This window comes from Meleagris gallopavo, chromosome 5, assembly GCF_905368555.1.
Source record: "Meleagris gallopavo chromosome 5, MGAL_WU_HG_1.1, whole genome shotgun sequence".
Taxonomy (NCBI): domain Eukaryota; kingdom Metazoa; phylum Chordata; class Aves; order Galliformes; family Phasianidae; genus Meleagris; species Meleagris gallopavo.
This window is the reverse complement of record NC_139408.1, coordinates 30,077,938-30,093,962: the sequence shown is the minus strand read 5'-3', so window position 1 is coordinate 30,093,962 and position 16,025 is coordinate 30,077,938. Positions and strand designations below refer to the sequence as shown.

Below are 16,025 nucleotides of genomic sequence, written 5' to 3'. Positions count from 1 at the left end.
ACAAATTTAAGATATTTGTAATGCTTCTCTAAGAAAAACAATGTGAAAATGTTAACAATGTAACTTCTTTTTTTTTTTTTTTCATGCATGGTTTGTCAGTTTACTCTTTGATTTTTCAAAAAGGATTTTGTATTGATTTTCTAAAAGGATGAAACAATTCTAAAATATGAGTTTGTACATTACTTAAAAGCGGGAAAGTTGGGGATAACATACGTTGTTAAGATACAGATCTGCCAAAATGATATGAGGACTGCAGCTGCAGCTCCAAATGATGTCTCCTGGAGTACTGAAATTCAACTGATACTTAAAGGCAGCTAATCCAGTAAGTCTTATTTCTAAATTCTTTTTTTTTTTTCCACTCTGCATGTGTATATGCTTAAATACCTACATACATGCTAATGCACACTCTTAAATCAGAAAAAGTTAAAACATATACAGCATTAAAAAAATGGTAGTGTGAAAATGGCAGCTAGAATCTGTTCCATGTTCATGGTAAAACATATGCAAGTCTTTGGTGTAGAGATTTGCTTTCTAAAAATCTTCATATGAATGACTACACATTTCAAATATTCCACGCTTCTTTCTGAAGAATACTAATCAAGCGATACTGTCCAAACTAGAGAGGAAACATCTAATCATAAAGAAATAAAAAAATGGTAATATTTTCCTTACACAGAATCACAGAATGGCCAGGGTTGGAAGGGACCTCAAGGATCGCGAATCTCCAACCTCCCTGCCACACGCAGGGACCACCAACCTCCATATTTAATACTAGACCAGGCTGCCCAAGGCCCCATCCAATCTGGCCTTGAAGACCTCCAGGGATGGGACATCAAATAAACTCTTTAAACAAGAAATAAGATATATTACGTTCTAAAAATATTGATACAGAAAAAAACCTTTGTTTTCAGGAACATGAAAATTAACTGGAAAACTAATATCTGTCAAATGAATAAATGGATTTGCTTATACTACTACACAGTACTTGAAAATTCTGGAAATCCATTGACTATATAGACCTGTAGTGAAATCCTGACCTTAGAGAAAACATTTTTTCCTAGGACTTTAAAGTAAAACCAGGTTTCATCATATAATTGCTATCTCATTATTTCCCATCACATCCTTTTGAACTTCTTTCCCCTTAAAAAGATATATTAAACTTACATTTTTGTTTATTATCCTTTTTAACCTGAAAATGCTCAGAACTACAAAGTTTGTTCTGGAATGTGTGTTAAAAACCTGCTGGATTAACATTCTCAGAAAAAAAAATGTTGAAATTTCCAAGGAAAATTTCATTGGCACTGTTTCCTTAAAGTGTAATCTGAAGGACTTCAAAACACTAAGTTGTATGTAACTCAATCTGTTTATCTGAAACGGATGAAAGGGTTTGTGCTCATTCGGTGATCTGAACTCTCAGTTCCAGACTGTCTAGGTATTGCACACCTAAAGTTTAGACTATGAAGACACACATTTTTCTCATGAATCCCCAGTCTTTCCTATGTTAATACAGATGATTAAAAAGGTGAATGAATACCATGATCAAATTTATAAAATATTTTTAAGTACTAACTGATGACTACTACAAAAAGTTTCTACCAAAATTGTTATTTCAGGCACAGCAGGTGACAATTACGTTGTTTTTAATCATTTTGTATAAACCTCAGAAACAAGTCACTAACAGGAATATTAGTTTGTTCCCTAAACACACACAAGAAAACCTCTTCCATTTATTATCTTTTTCTCATCTTGCTTCCATGGCAAGCTGTTTAAGACTACCTTAACCAACATACTGTGAAATAAATCCAATGTACCCTATAACATAGGCAGCGCCAGTTAATATTGTTCAAATTATTTACATCTGAAGGGCCGCGCCTGTCTGGATAGCTGGGCCCGACGCTTCTCTGGACTTGGTTTCTGCTACTCACATCTGTTTCAGCTTTAGACTTTCACTGGTATTCTGCCAGCAACCACAACTTTTTAATGGCTACAATAAACTACAGAGACTCATCAAATCTTTGTTGAACGTGTTAAAATTATAACCTCTTCAATTAAAAATTTGAATTAAAAATAAACTATAGCATTACCTGAAGAAAAAAAAAGAGAGGGGATGTTTGAAAGAGATACAACATTCTTATATGAGTGATTGCTTCTTTGTTTAAATGTAAGAGAAATTATTCACAGGAATACTTGTTAGAATTCTGCTGCATATTTCTGATTGATAAAATACCAACGTTTGAGAACATTTCCACAACCTTTTCTGTTTCAAATCCTTGCTGTTGTTAGCTTCATATGTTAATTACTTTGACAGGGTTTCAACTGTATCTTTTCAAAGAAGAATTTTGAAAATAACCTCAGTGCAACACATTTTCTGCATTGTCTATGGATAACTAGGAAAACATGTTAAAACAAGTCAGTGATAACAAAAAAGCAACAATTCTTATTTTGTAAGTGAGTTGAAGCACATTAGCTTTTGCTCTTTCCTGTCTCTGTCTTTGCAGCGTAGAGCAAATACGATGTGAATGTCACAGCCTCCGTGCAGATCCCGAAGACTAAGATGCATTACAGCAGGACTACATGCTGATAAAGTACAAGATCAAACACAGATCATGTTTCTGCACAAACGAGCCCAACAGAGGGCAGGCCAAGGGTTTTACAGGGCCAAGCGATGAGAGGAGATAGAGCACTCACTTATGCCTGGGTCGAACAAACAACAACTGACACTTTCCTACCACTGCCAGTGTTTGAAACTATCCTGAAGATGGCAGTGACCTAACCCAGCCATTCTTAACAGTAAGGATAATATATTTTGTAATGGTTTTCATTGCCTTACATTAAAAAATCAACTCTAATTCTAAAAGCACACTTGCATTTTGATGTAGACATTATCTAATTGTAAATGGAGCAGTTTTTTTTTTGTTTTTTAATATAAGCTTTTACACAGATTCTGCCCCTAATCTCTATTTTCTACACATAACTGCTTCAGTAAAACTGGGAATTTTCCTTAGCAAAAATGATAGGCTTAAAATATCCAGTCACCATTTACTGGATTTATTTTTAAGAAGAATATGAATCACAAAATAAAAATGAAACTGCTTGGAATACTTAGAGAGCAACCATTCCTACTTTATATCCACTCAATACCTTGATTGATAGATGAGCTGGGTTTTTGAACCCCCCTGTTTATAATAAATATTTTTAAATGTTTATTTTATGTCCTAGGGTGAAAATGTTTTGAACCAGAGCTTTCAATTTCCCTTTGCTATGCCTTGGCAAGTTGTGTTTCATTTCTACACTAATTCAACTCTTTCTTGAAGCTGTTAAATTGTTGTTATACAAGTACTGAAGAAAGTATTTGTTATGAACCTAGCAGATATATACAGTTAAACACACAGCTATGAAGAAGCCAGAGGAAAAATAATACATAACGTTTCAGAAAGATTTCTTTAAGGATCTCTCAATTGTAAAAGGGAATTACAGAAAATTACAGTATTTTTACTTTCATTTTTATTAAGTCATGAGTTCAAAATATTTTTTTCTATTTTATGTGGTTACTTTCTACCACAGTGTAAAAACACTACAATCAACACTATAAACCTAATTAGCAATAAGCTAACCTCATAAAGATCACAATTTAAATGGCACTTAGTTGTTTGCAGAACAAATGTGAAAGTTGCCAGTTACCTTCTAGGTCTTTCTTCAGCTTCCTTAAGTCTTTTATTAGGTCTTCAAACTTAACTTGGGAGGCCTGGAAAAAATCCTGTGGTTCTGGTAAAGGAAAAATACTCTTGTCTGTTCCTGCTTCCTAAATAAACAAACAAATAGGCCTCTATGAAAATTAAATGCATTTGCAGTGAAATAAATTACTTTTCTGAAACATCATCTACAGAACAGCAAAAAATAATAATAAAAAAATTAAATAATTCTTCCTAAAACAGCATATATATAATTTCAGGTAAAATCCTGACCATTCTGAATGTTGAAACTTCCCTTTGACGTTGTAATGCAAACTGCTCACTTTAAACTATGAAGCAACACTGAGCTCATGACATTACAGTTCATTTTATATCACTAAAAGTTTAGTTATGGGATTATAAGTTTCTTAAAACTAGATAACATGAATGCCTTTTTTAATGGAGCAAGTGATCATATGCCAGAAGTTTGTGGTTTCATTCTTTCCCAATTCATTAGATATATACACACTTTATATGGATAAATTGAAAACAATATTTAAATATTGCCTGGAGCACTTAGAGAGATAAAAATATATAGTTGAAAGTCTATTCAGCTTAATAAATCACATAGTTCAATGTCTTTATGGAACTCATAAGCATACGTATTATTTTAGGAAAATTAAAATATTTCAGAAGTGGAAAAAAAAAAACCAAGCAACATTACAAGATTTAAAGTAGTATCTCCGGGGGAAATCCAACAATTCAAGTGTATAAATGGTATTAAAAGAACAATAAAATCTTAGACTAGTGGGTTTAAAGTATACAGTGGACAGATTTCAGTCTGAAATAAAGGAAAAATCATAGGTAAGAGAAAAAATGTTTTGTGAAAAGTGAAAAAACATTGTTAGGAAGATAAGAACACCTAGGGAAAAAAGAAAGTACAAGGGTAACATTTACATTACCCCACTTCCTACATTCTAATCTCTAGCTTCATCTCTTTCAACCAGGACCCCTTGGTTAAATTACCATCGTATTCTCCCATAAGAGAGAAATAATACTTGTCTCCCACTTTTATTGCATCAAAACAAAATTTGCAATGTTACAGTAACCAGAACACAACAAGAAGGGATTGGAGTGACAACCTGTACAGCCTGCAGCAGTCAGAGACACTTGCTTGCAAAGTACAGTTCCACAGTTAATGTAAGATTTTCCACAGTAAATTTCAGACCTACTGAGGTCCAAAGCTATTGCAAAAAGCTAAAGAAAATAGATTTTATTTTTGCATTAGAACTCATCAGATGAAACAAAAAAAAAATAAATCCACTTTTAGAGAGGCATATACAGCAAATGAATCTTTTACCTTATCACAATGGCGCAGGTAATATATGACAACATAATCCACAAGATTAATACGATTATCCTATGGGAAAAACAGAATATTAAAAAGGGGTTATGAATTCATACAAATGTTAAATGTTGTATGATTAACGAAGGTATGGACGGAGCCATATTTTACTCCAAACATAAAACCATACAGCATGTACCTGACAAGTATATTTCCTGCTCTTTTGGGTTATGGACATGAATTTTAATGCTCTCTTTTTGGAATCTCCATTTCCTTGGTCCTGCATGCAACAACCCATACATTTTGTTTTGCTATATGTTGTTGGTTCAGCATAAGGTAGATCAATTAAAGAAAGAAGGTAAAACTGGAACTTATACATTAAGTATATCATTCAACAATATAAAATAATTATAATAAAGGGAATTATACCTGGGATGTCTTCAATTTTTCTTTTTGTATGTTTTTATTTCCCATATTGACAGCTATCGGTACAAACATTTGTCTGTGAACAATGTCTAGCCTCATGTATGAGGCTGCCTCACCTTCATTACAGCCTGTACCACTTCACTTACATCTTATTAATATCATATATGAGCATAACTAAGTCACTGTTGTCATGAGTAAAAACTACTCTGCTTATCTAGCAGTTACAGAATACATTGCTGGCAGGTTCTGTGACAAAAAGGAACTGAGGTGGCTTATGAATATTTGATTGCCCTTCTAAAGAAAAATATGCTTGTTGTTCTATTTTCTATGTTATACTATGAAACCTATCACTTTAGATTAAAGAGTACTTCTAGAAGACAAAATACAGAGATTCTGAAGTGAGCTAAGATTTTTTTTAACCTCTGTATCAAGTACTTTTCTTGGCTCATGTGACAACAAAAAACCTTTATGTTAAATTAAAGATACTAATCTTTGACAACTTACCTTAGTTCCTTGAATTTAGCTGCCTAGAAATCACATTTTTTGCTGACAATTCCCAAAAAAGGACACAACACTGTTAATTGTGTAAGACCCTCCATTCATTCTTGCAAGTACAGTCTCCAGTTGTCTGCCTATAGCAGCTGGTCTCTGTGAATTTTTATGCATTTTGCAGACTGGTCCCATTCTTCACAGTAATATAAACTAATAATGTATTTACTTTGGCTACCAAAAAAAACTATAAGTACTGTAATTTTTTATCTTGTTTTGCTAAGGAATAAGTCTCATGCAGTTACACTGTACATCTGTCACTCCTTTTCATAACTCATAATTTTGGAGCATGCTAACTAAACGCGGCCAAACTGGAAAGTCCCAGAGAAGACAAAATTCTTACAAGTTCATGATAGACAGAAAAGGGGGACTAAAACTAGTACTTCATCTTACAAAATTCAGGCAAAGCTCAGTTCTTTTGATTTTTTTCCTTATGGCAGCTGGCTGACCAATGAACACATGAATACTGGGAAGCTGCCCTTAAGATACTTTAGCTGAACAGCAGCTAAATACAGCCCATGTATTGTGTCCATGGAGTAGGACTAGAAGAAAAGTTGTTATAAGGGACAACTGAATAACTGAGGTGAAGAGGAAAGTAAGAGTTAGGAGACAGAAGATATAAATACATTGAAAAAAACTTCCATAAATTTAGTGAATCACTGAACAATTTATTAAACCTTGTTTTCATACTTTGCTAGTGATGGTACTCACAGGTGAAATAAAAAGATCCCTAGACATACTGTTTATTTGACATTGCTTGTCTCCCAAACTGAGAGCATTCCTATATACATCCAGCATAACTGGGAACAAAAGCTTAAGCTGTAACTTTCTTATAATTCAGAACACCACTTCAAGTAAAAAAAAAAAAAAAAAAAAGAGGAACAGTGTGAGAGAACAGTTTTTTCTCACCTTCCAAATCTGTACCAACAACAACAGCAGAAAATAAATCCTACTTTTTGGTAGTTTCCATATCCACATAGCATCCAGGTATGCTTTGGCAGGCATGGACCTTTGAGTGGTGTTTCCATTGCCTAGATTATCTAGTACCTCATCATCTTCCCTAGTGAAAGTTAACATCATCTCAAAAGGTGGGCACACTTTCATGAAGTCTTGTTTTGATTCTAACATAACTGACCAAAAATGGACTAGTGGTTCTCAATTTTTGACAATGTGTTGCCATGTCTAAGTGTTATCTTCTGCATACCATTCAGAATTCATGCTCTACATCCATTTTACAGCCAATTCAAAAAAATAAAGACTGAAAATACTTTATTGGTTCTGAGACACCATTTTGAAGTGAATTAAAATCTTCTAATTTATAACCTTAATATGTACTTGTTTTGTGTATATTCTACACAGAACTCTTCCTGATATTTGTTTTTACTTTTTTTGAAAAGGTTTTTACTCATATGCACCTACCATAAGTCAAGAGCAAGAGAAAAAAGGGACATTTGTTGGAGACAACTTTAGTGGCCTGTGCTCTCTCTCATTTCTCTCCCTACTGTACTTAAGTTTCCACTAATAAAATAGACACAAGGTTTTCATATTACATAATTATCTTAGTGGTATTGAATAGGAGAAATAGGAGATCATGGAAACATGCATATGTGCAGAAGAAAAAGATAAAATCTTGAGAGAAAGCATAGAATATGGTACAAAAATGCCTCGTTCTTTCAAGCAGAAAATGGTAAGAAGTGAGACAAGATTAATTTCTGACAGGGAGATAATTTAAGTAGTCCTTAAGAGAAAATGAGTACTTACTCTGCTTTTGACATCTTTTAGTTTGGGGAGTATTTCCAAACCAAATCCATCAGCTTGACCTCGAGTCCTATTCCCACCATTCATGTAATTTCCAAATGCCAGAATCAAACCTAAAATCTCCTTAACACTCGTCATGTTCAGCAAAGCCTGGAAAATGGATACTAGTCTGAATTATCTGTTGGCACAGAAATCTTAATTGCTCATATGACAAAGCTTTTTAAATTTTATTTTTGCTAGACAATGTTTTGTTTCTTATGTATGCTACAAGGAAAGGAATCTAAAACTGGTAAATGAATCAAATATTTAAGAGAAGAATTTATTAGACTAAAGCTGCCTAAGATACTATCTTTAACTTAATCCACATGAGGTAAATTATATACCATTATATACTAAGTAGATGACAAAAAGATTAATGGAGGAAGTTTCACTACAGATTACTAAACATCCTTAGTAGCCTTTAAAAAATCTTAGAGACAAAATGGTTTGTCATGAGTTTACATAATGCAGTCAAATGAAGATGTGTTATTTTTGCTGCCATTGGGTTAGACTTAGTCATATTCAGTCTGCTTCTCATTGGTTCTCGTGCTCTGAAAATCCACATTTCAGTTCATACTTAGGGCAGATGTAACAGGGCTAAGGACAAAATTCCAATGCCTTAAAAGAAAAATGAAATCTAGAAACACAGTGAAGTATTAGTAAATTATTTTAATTTCCATATAAAGACATCTATCTTATCAGCTAAGATCTGAATCTGACTCTCACTGAAAAAATCAATTGTCATGTGAGCTCCTTTTAAGTAAACTAAGGGTAATGCCTCTTTTCTGATCTCATATAAAACCACTTTCTTTTTTCTTATCTATGACTCCTTTTGAAAGATAACACTAAGTAACTACTTTCGTTAGCAGAATTTGCAAAATTATGGATAAAAGTAGGGATAGAGCATGGGTAGCTTGTGGCAGAAAAGTTGTTCAGAAGACACTATTCACATAATAAATAATAAAAAATAAAATAAAGTAACATCTTGGCCAGGATATTATACCGTTTATTTAGTTTCCCATTAGGACTTACCTTGCAAACACGAGTTACAATATCAACTTTCCTGTGAACTGATGTTATCCCTTCAGAGAAAACTGACTGGAAAATAATACACTGAGCTCGTTCTGTGAAATTGGGGATCTGAGACAATTCATATAAAAATCTGCAAAAAAAAAAAAAAAAAACAAACCAAAAAGAATACCAATGAATAATTGCATTTCATATCTGTGAAGTACATAATGAATTAAAGCTGTTGTACTATAAAATATATAGCTGCAATGTTCAATAATTGATCAAAATAATTCTGACAGAATTTATAATTGCTATATTCTTTATGCTTAGTGTTCTTTATGTTCGGTGTGTTCAGCAGTTCTATTTATATGAAGAAAAATGCAAGACATTGACTCTTATGACACTAACGACTAATTATCACAAATGTAATGTCTAACAAACAAGAGGAATCATAAATTAAAAAAAGGCTAGAGAATCACAACCTATTTACTGCTTTTACTCATGTGCTTTTTGCTTCACTTTAAAACATGCTCAGCATATAGAACTCAATATATTCTTACAAAGGTATTTCATAATACAGAATGTCTACCAAGAAATTTCTTCTGATGCTCAATCACAATTTCCTTTTACTAATTTGCACCATGCTTCCAATTATATAGCAACTTGCTTTATGGAAATGAGCCTAGCTGTGTATTTAACTCTCAAATACTTGCAAATTATCTCTCTTCACTGTTCAGTAAAGTTACTTTCTGTTTCTGTTCATTATTCTTACTCATCTACCTACTCTTCTCATGACTATTCCAGCTTTTTTCTTTTAGCTCTTTAAATAAATAAAAGTGTATTTAACAATTTCAGGTCAAATATCACAAAACAAAAGCACTCAAAGATACAAACAATTATTTCCTTTTTGCTTCTTTAATTTAAAATTTAAGAGTTAGACTAAATAACACAAGAAACTTTAACATTTCTTAAAATAACAAGGTTTACATAATTTGCTTTGTGGGTTTTGTGTCAACAATTTCAGTGCTACATTTGATTTTTTGAAACCCTTGGGGAAATCTTTAGGTCCAACATCACTACAGAAGAATTCTTGTATTCTCCTGTCTACAAATATTCTTAGATCTCCTTTAATGTGATGGCTTAAGGACTCTTTTACCTTACTGAATTCTGGGACATTTTCTGAACTATTATTAGCTTGAATTATTATTAAATTCATTCTAATTATTTAAAGCAATTCATTTGATTTCTTCAAGCTATTTCTTTTTTTTATAATAGCTAGTATCAATATCTTTAATAATGCCTAATGCGCGCAATGTGTTGCTCAATACACAGTGAGTGTATAAAAAAATGGTAACATCCACCTGTGGATGGTGTGAAACTAGCGATCATTTTTCCTTTTTCTTTCTTGCCTGATGAGAAAATCTACTGACAGAAGGACTGGGGAGGCCGCCTTGGCTCTTGCATTGAAGCAGTGGGAAAAAAAGAAATGCCAAGCTGTTATTAATAAAAATGCTTCCTATTGGGAATGAATGGTATTGCCAGGAAAAAAGAAAAAAAAAAAAAAAAAAAAAAAAAAAAGAGGATACTTTATAAGTACTCCATGTGAGAAAAACAAAGGGAAGAAAAGTCCCAACTGCTCCACAAAAGTTCTGACATACATACATTCCAACATCTTAAATTAAAAAATCAAAATAATGCATTTTCTTTTCTTGCCTTCCCTTGAAAAAGGGACTTTCGTTTACTTTTCTGGTCTTTGAATACTACATAACTATGCTGAGAATTAAAACCTTTAGCATAACAAGAAAATGTATCCAGATTTTGGAATTCAAAGTATTCATTGTGAATATCCTAACTGAACAGTTGTAACCGAAATATATCACAAAGAGGAATTTATGTTAGCAATTACTAAACCTGAGGCTATTAAAGATAAACCACCACATTCATGTGGACAGAGCTTTTTCAGAAAAAAGAATACTCTTAATTCAATCAGTTTTGGAATTTTAAAATGAGGAAAGTATGGTTTTGACTTAAAGTTACAATGAGATGACTGTCACATAATTTTGGATTCTCATTGCTACAATTTTCATTGCCTAAAGAAAACAGAGAATTTGTAATTCATCTGTACGAGGTCCATTTACTCCTCTCCTGCAGAAATTGTAAATAAAAATACATTCATTTAGAACTCTTTTATACTACCAGAATCTTATAACAGAAGACTTGAAAGTACTTTCAAAGTCCAGCATATTTTCATGTAGTTAGTACAACAGAATATTATTTCAGAAGAGAAATAAAGTATGCTGATTCTATGGTCATAAACTATATATCAGCTCACATTTATCCAGATTTGAGGAATATAAATTTAAGAAATTTTGGTGGGGGAAAAACAGGTGCATCTTATGATTCAAGCTTCTAAGGAAACCAGTAGGATTTAAACTGAAGTAAACGGAAGTTATTTGTGTGCAAAAGTCAACCAAATAGCATTAACTGGACAGAAAGCTTCATTTTATTTGCAATTATTAGTAGTCCACTACTTTCTGAATTAAAACTACATATAAAACAGAACTGTTCAGTACCATATTTTGCTACCATTTCCTTAGTTGTTATTTCTTTCACAGTACCAAAGACTTCAGAGATTATATTACAACTAACAGGATCTTTTTGGAAACAAGCTAAAGCATCTGTATCCTGCTAGGAAGGCCCCACATTGTGGCCAATTATTCATATAATTTTTTATTGTGTTAATGAATATTAGCATTTTAACAACTGTTATTATGAAGCATAAATTAGGGGAATATTGTCATGTTACTGAGACTTATTTACAGATTGTGCCAACAATAGCAAGTGTAATGCTATAAAGCAGATCAAAATCACATGTGCAGGAGAGCATTAGTGATACCAGTAATGCTTTCTATTTGTTTGTGAATCCAAGCCATTTTAAAACGGCAATGGCTTCTATAAGACTTTTGTGAGTTCAAGTCAATGTTTTCAGTATATGAATGTGAATGGCTAGTATTTACAACCATTTATAAAAAGTTTACTTCGCACTTTTTGTTCCGATCTTTATTAAACACATCAGGTTTATGCCCTCTAGCAAATTATTTTAACCATACCTACAATTTTGCACTTTTCTGTCTTCAACATTTTATGGAGTTAATACGCATATACAGTTCCAATAAAACTCCAATTTGGCATTTAGGCTGACTTAGAGGCTGACTTTGACAAGTAAACCAGCAGCAGCTTAACTGCTGAGTTTTCAGAAACAACGTTCCTCTTAAGGAGCACTAAAAATTACTTAAGTAATAATTTGTATCATCAGCAACTTGTTTCTTCCTTGAGATATCATTTTGACAAACTAATTTTCTTAGTCTGTGCAATTTAACAGTAAAAAGAGGATAATAAGACTTTCAGAGGCAGTATAAGAATTGATAAATAACTTTTACCTTTCACACCACTATTTTACATTGAATGATCAGGCACAACTGCTTTATTTGAAGTTCTTTAATTTTAATTATGAAACTATGATAGCCTAAATCAAACACTGCATTTAAGATCAATCTCTCTGCAATATAATTTACGAAAAGGGACAAACTTTTACAAGTCTAGAACTCTGCAACACTCATATTCTCCAGAACATGAAGTACATTTATATTTATTTTACTCAGGCTTGCAGGTTCCCAATGATTCAACCTCGGGAAAACATAAACTACTTACAGCATGCATTATTAAGCTCTAAGCCAAGGCAGTGAAAACCATGGACACAGGATACACGAACACGCTTATATATACTTTAAAGATATATGCGTTCTTAAGTAAAACATGAGAGAGCATGACAACCCCAGCTCCTAAAATGAACCTATACTCTGTGGACTACATGCAACTACTAGCAGTGAGTATTTATCTGCTTTGTGTAAGGAGAAAGAGGAACAAAATCTGCTCTTTACCACCAACATTCTAATGGGGAAAAAATATAATACTTTTGACTTCAAGTCATATGCTATCTCTGTTGCTTCAGTTCTTCCTCTTGCTGCCTGTTTTTATGCCAAAGAGAGAAGAAAAGACAAAAAGAGAGAGACAAAAGGGTACAAAATGGCAGAGACATCACAGTGCAGGAAATTGCTGTGATTAGGAGAGGATGGAAAAATAGGGAAAAGCAGCAAAACAATAGAAGACAGACACCATTGTGAGGCCTAAATCTGAAATTAAATACAAGCACTAAAATAAAATTCAAAATTACCATTTTATGGTTTTCACATTGGTCAACAGCGTACAACAGCAAAAGCAACACCTAGGAATCATTTCATCCTAACATTTCTCACTGCTCACAAAAGTCATAGTAGACAAACTGTGAAATCAGTTTTGTAGGTCTTCAATCAGTTTGTCTCAAGTGTAAATTCTGTCTTGGTCATAGGACTTTTTGCACAGATAGATAGTGATAGGGCAAGGGGGAATGGATTAAAACTAAGGGGAAATTTATATTAGATATTAGGAGGACATTCTTTACACAGAAGTTGGTGAGCTACTGGCACAGGCTACCCAGAGAAGCTGTGAGTGCCCCATTCCTGGAGGCATTCAAGGTCTGGTTGGAGGGGATCCTGGGCAGCCTGATCCAGTAGGTGGCAGCCCTGTCCACAAGGTGGATATGGATGATCTTTCAGTTTCCTTCCAACCCAAGACATTCTATGGTTCTGTGATTCTTTGCAACTGCAAAATATTTTGCTCTCATTCTTACAAGATTTGGACGGGTACCACTGTAATTTTAAAGAACAAAAGGGACAACTGGACATCACTACCTCCATATTAACAGGGGCAGAAAAGTATATGGCTGCATATATTCATATATATATGAATGTCCCTGCCTCACTGGGGTTGGAACTCAATGGTCTTTAAGGTCCCTTCCAATCCAAGCCATTCTATGTTCTACGATTCTGATTCCATGACTCTCCAAAACCCTCTATTTGGGGAGATCTTCTAAGTATCAACAACCAAAATCAGTCTGGCCCTGCTTTCACGGGATACTAATTTTGCCCTAAATCAAGCTTTTTACAAATCAGAGAATGGAAATAGAACTCTTTATTGAATCAAGACTGCATATTTAATAAGTTCTGATGTTCCAGGTTGATCTAGTTTACCTGTGAATGTCTGAAAAAAGTGACATAAATGCAAACTTCACGTCATGCCTTGAAACACAGAAAAATTTTTAAAATTAACTAGCAAAAAACTGTGTATCAAAATCCTTTTTAAACATATCACCCAAGGACCACACACTACATAGCAACAAAATAGTAAGAAAAAAAAAACTTACTGTTCTGGTTTATCCAGCAGCTTCAGTTCCTCCTCTTTTGAAGTCTGATAATATTGCTTGATTTTTTCCAGTTCATCCTTTTGTGCTCTCTGAGTTAATATAAAGTGATTAATAACTAATTTTTAACAAATTAATAAATTGCTAATTTACTTGCTTTTCTGCAAATAATTATATTTCCAAACACATTTAGAATGTGCAAAAGAGTGAGGCTCCTGAGGTTCCATGAGCTAGCACAGACTTATCAAATATAGCCCTGCAAATATTGCTACAGGATGCTTCAAAGCACTTAGATCACATAAGTAGCTCTGGTATTTCTACAACCAAGTGTAAATGCATTATTGTATACAACTTCAGTGTCAAACAGCCTAAATTAACGAACGGTATCTGTAGAGCAACTTGTATAAGAACAGCAATGCACTAGCTTGAGCTAACTGTTTTAGCCACTAACATCTTGAATTAGAGAACTCAGCACAATAGCACATAACAGGCCTTAAGTAAGGACAGTATTTTTCAGATGGTACAGAAGAAACAAGTGATAGGTGTATCATCTTTTGTTACTGTTACATCATTTGCAATTACATCATTTTATCCCAATTCCAAAAGCAGGCCCCTGGTTTAAATGTTTGACTTTGAAGAACTAAGACAATCAGAGAAATATGCATCTCATTAGGTATCTTTTGATGTTGCCTATCTGATTATTGTTAAACTCCTTAAAGACTTGTCCTACATAAGGTCTCCAGTCAAAAACTACAACAAAAAATAAAACTTAACTTACTGCATATCTGAATTTCTGAAAGATATGGTGATTAAGCACAGACATATCTCAACTTACTTACATTTTCATATAGCGCTTCCAGTGTTTCCAAATCTACTACGGAGTCATCAACACACAGAATAGCTGTATGGGATACAATCACAGATTAGTTGGTAGAAAACATACTGCAAATTCAATTTTGTTTCCTGGGAAATATGAAAGAGATTTGATCTAGTTAAAGGACATATCTATGTCCAGTTGAGATGTTACTATTTTCAAATTATATTTTCATTCTGATTTTAAATTGCAGCACTCGGACAAGAACTTCTTATAAATTGTCACAGAAGAATGGAGTTCTACTCTCCAGTACATTCAGTAGTCAAAGCTACAACCTGCTAAGTGTTCAGCTTCTTGCGTAGCTGGCCAGGCTGGGAACGCTGGATATGAGACAATGAATAGCACAGATTTCACAGTAGCATAAAAGGCTGGATAGGAAGGAACTGAGTTGGGACACTTAAATTGTCCCTGTATGCATGGGAAATCGGAATTATGAAAACTGGGAGATCCGCTTGTCTTGGAGCTAGCAGTCTTGGAATTTAGACAGGTAGATAACATTGCAAGAAAATTCAGATTGTATTACAGGTTTTAAGCTATCTCCACAGAGAATTTCACATTTGAGTTAGCTTCATCCACCAGAAAATTACCTACAAGAAAATTTCCAGATAAAGATTTCTAAATCTTATGCAGACACCTGAAGTGTATTTTCCAATAACAAATTAATCCTCGTTACCAAATTACTTCCAAATGCTACTACACTTGGATTATACAGCGTTAGGTGCTTCTAACATTTGCAGATTCCACTAGTTTAGGCAAAAGTATTGGTACTTGGTGCTCTTTAGTGCAGAATTTCCATAAGGTAAAATATGCACAGTGGCAGACGAATACCTTTAGGTATCTTACTTATAGGGAACACCATTTCATTAGAATTCATAAAGGGATTGGGCACAATTTCCAAACAGCTGATATATGTTTAAGTGTTACTGGGAACACTGATCCAAAAAAAAAAAAAAAAAAAAAAAATCAAGATTAAGGCCTTTACCAGTTTTCCACATAATCAGTGACACATTCTTTCCCAAGTACTTGCTAACTTGAAATTTCAACAAGACTAGA

The 16,025-nt window shown here is 33.5% G+C and overlaps 1 protein-coding gene across 1 annotated transcript in view; it reads right to left on the bottom strand.

The window, feature by feature from the left end:
- The window catches only part of FMN1 (formin 1), a 118,537-nt gene that overhangs the window by 44,646 nt on the left and 57,866 nt on the right, over nt 1-16,025 (bottom strand). Inside the window, exons 7-12 of the mRNA XM_085225053.1 lie at nt 14,938-14,999; nt 14,102-14,190; nt 8,821-8,950; nt 7,753-7,899; nt 5,032-5,091; nt 3,682-3,802 (exon numbers count right to left, since the gene is read on the bottom strand). Coding sequence (XP_085081179.1) covers nt 3,682-3,802; nt 5,032-5,091; nt 7,753-7,899; nt 8,821-8,950; nt 14,102-14,190; nt 14,938-14,999 — 609 coding nt within the window. The remainder of the gene's footprint in view (nt 1-3,681; nt 3,803-5,031; nt 5,092-7,752; nt 7,900-8,820; nt 8,951-14,101; nt 14,191-14,937; nt 15,000-16,025) is intronic.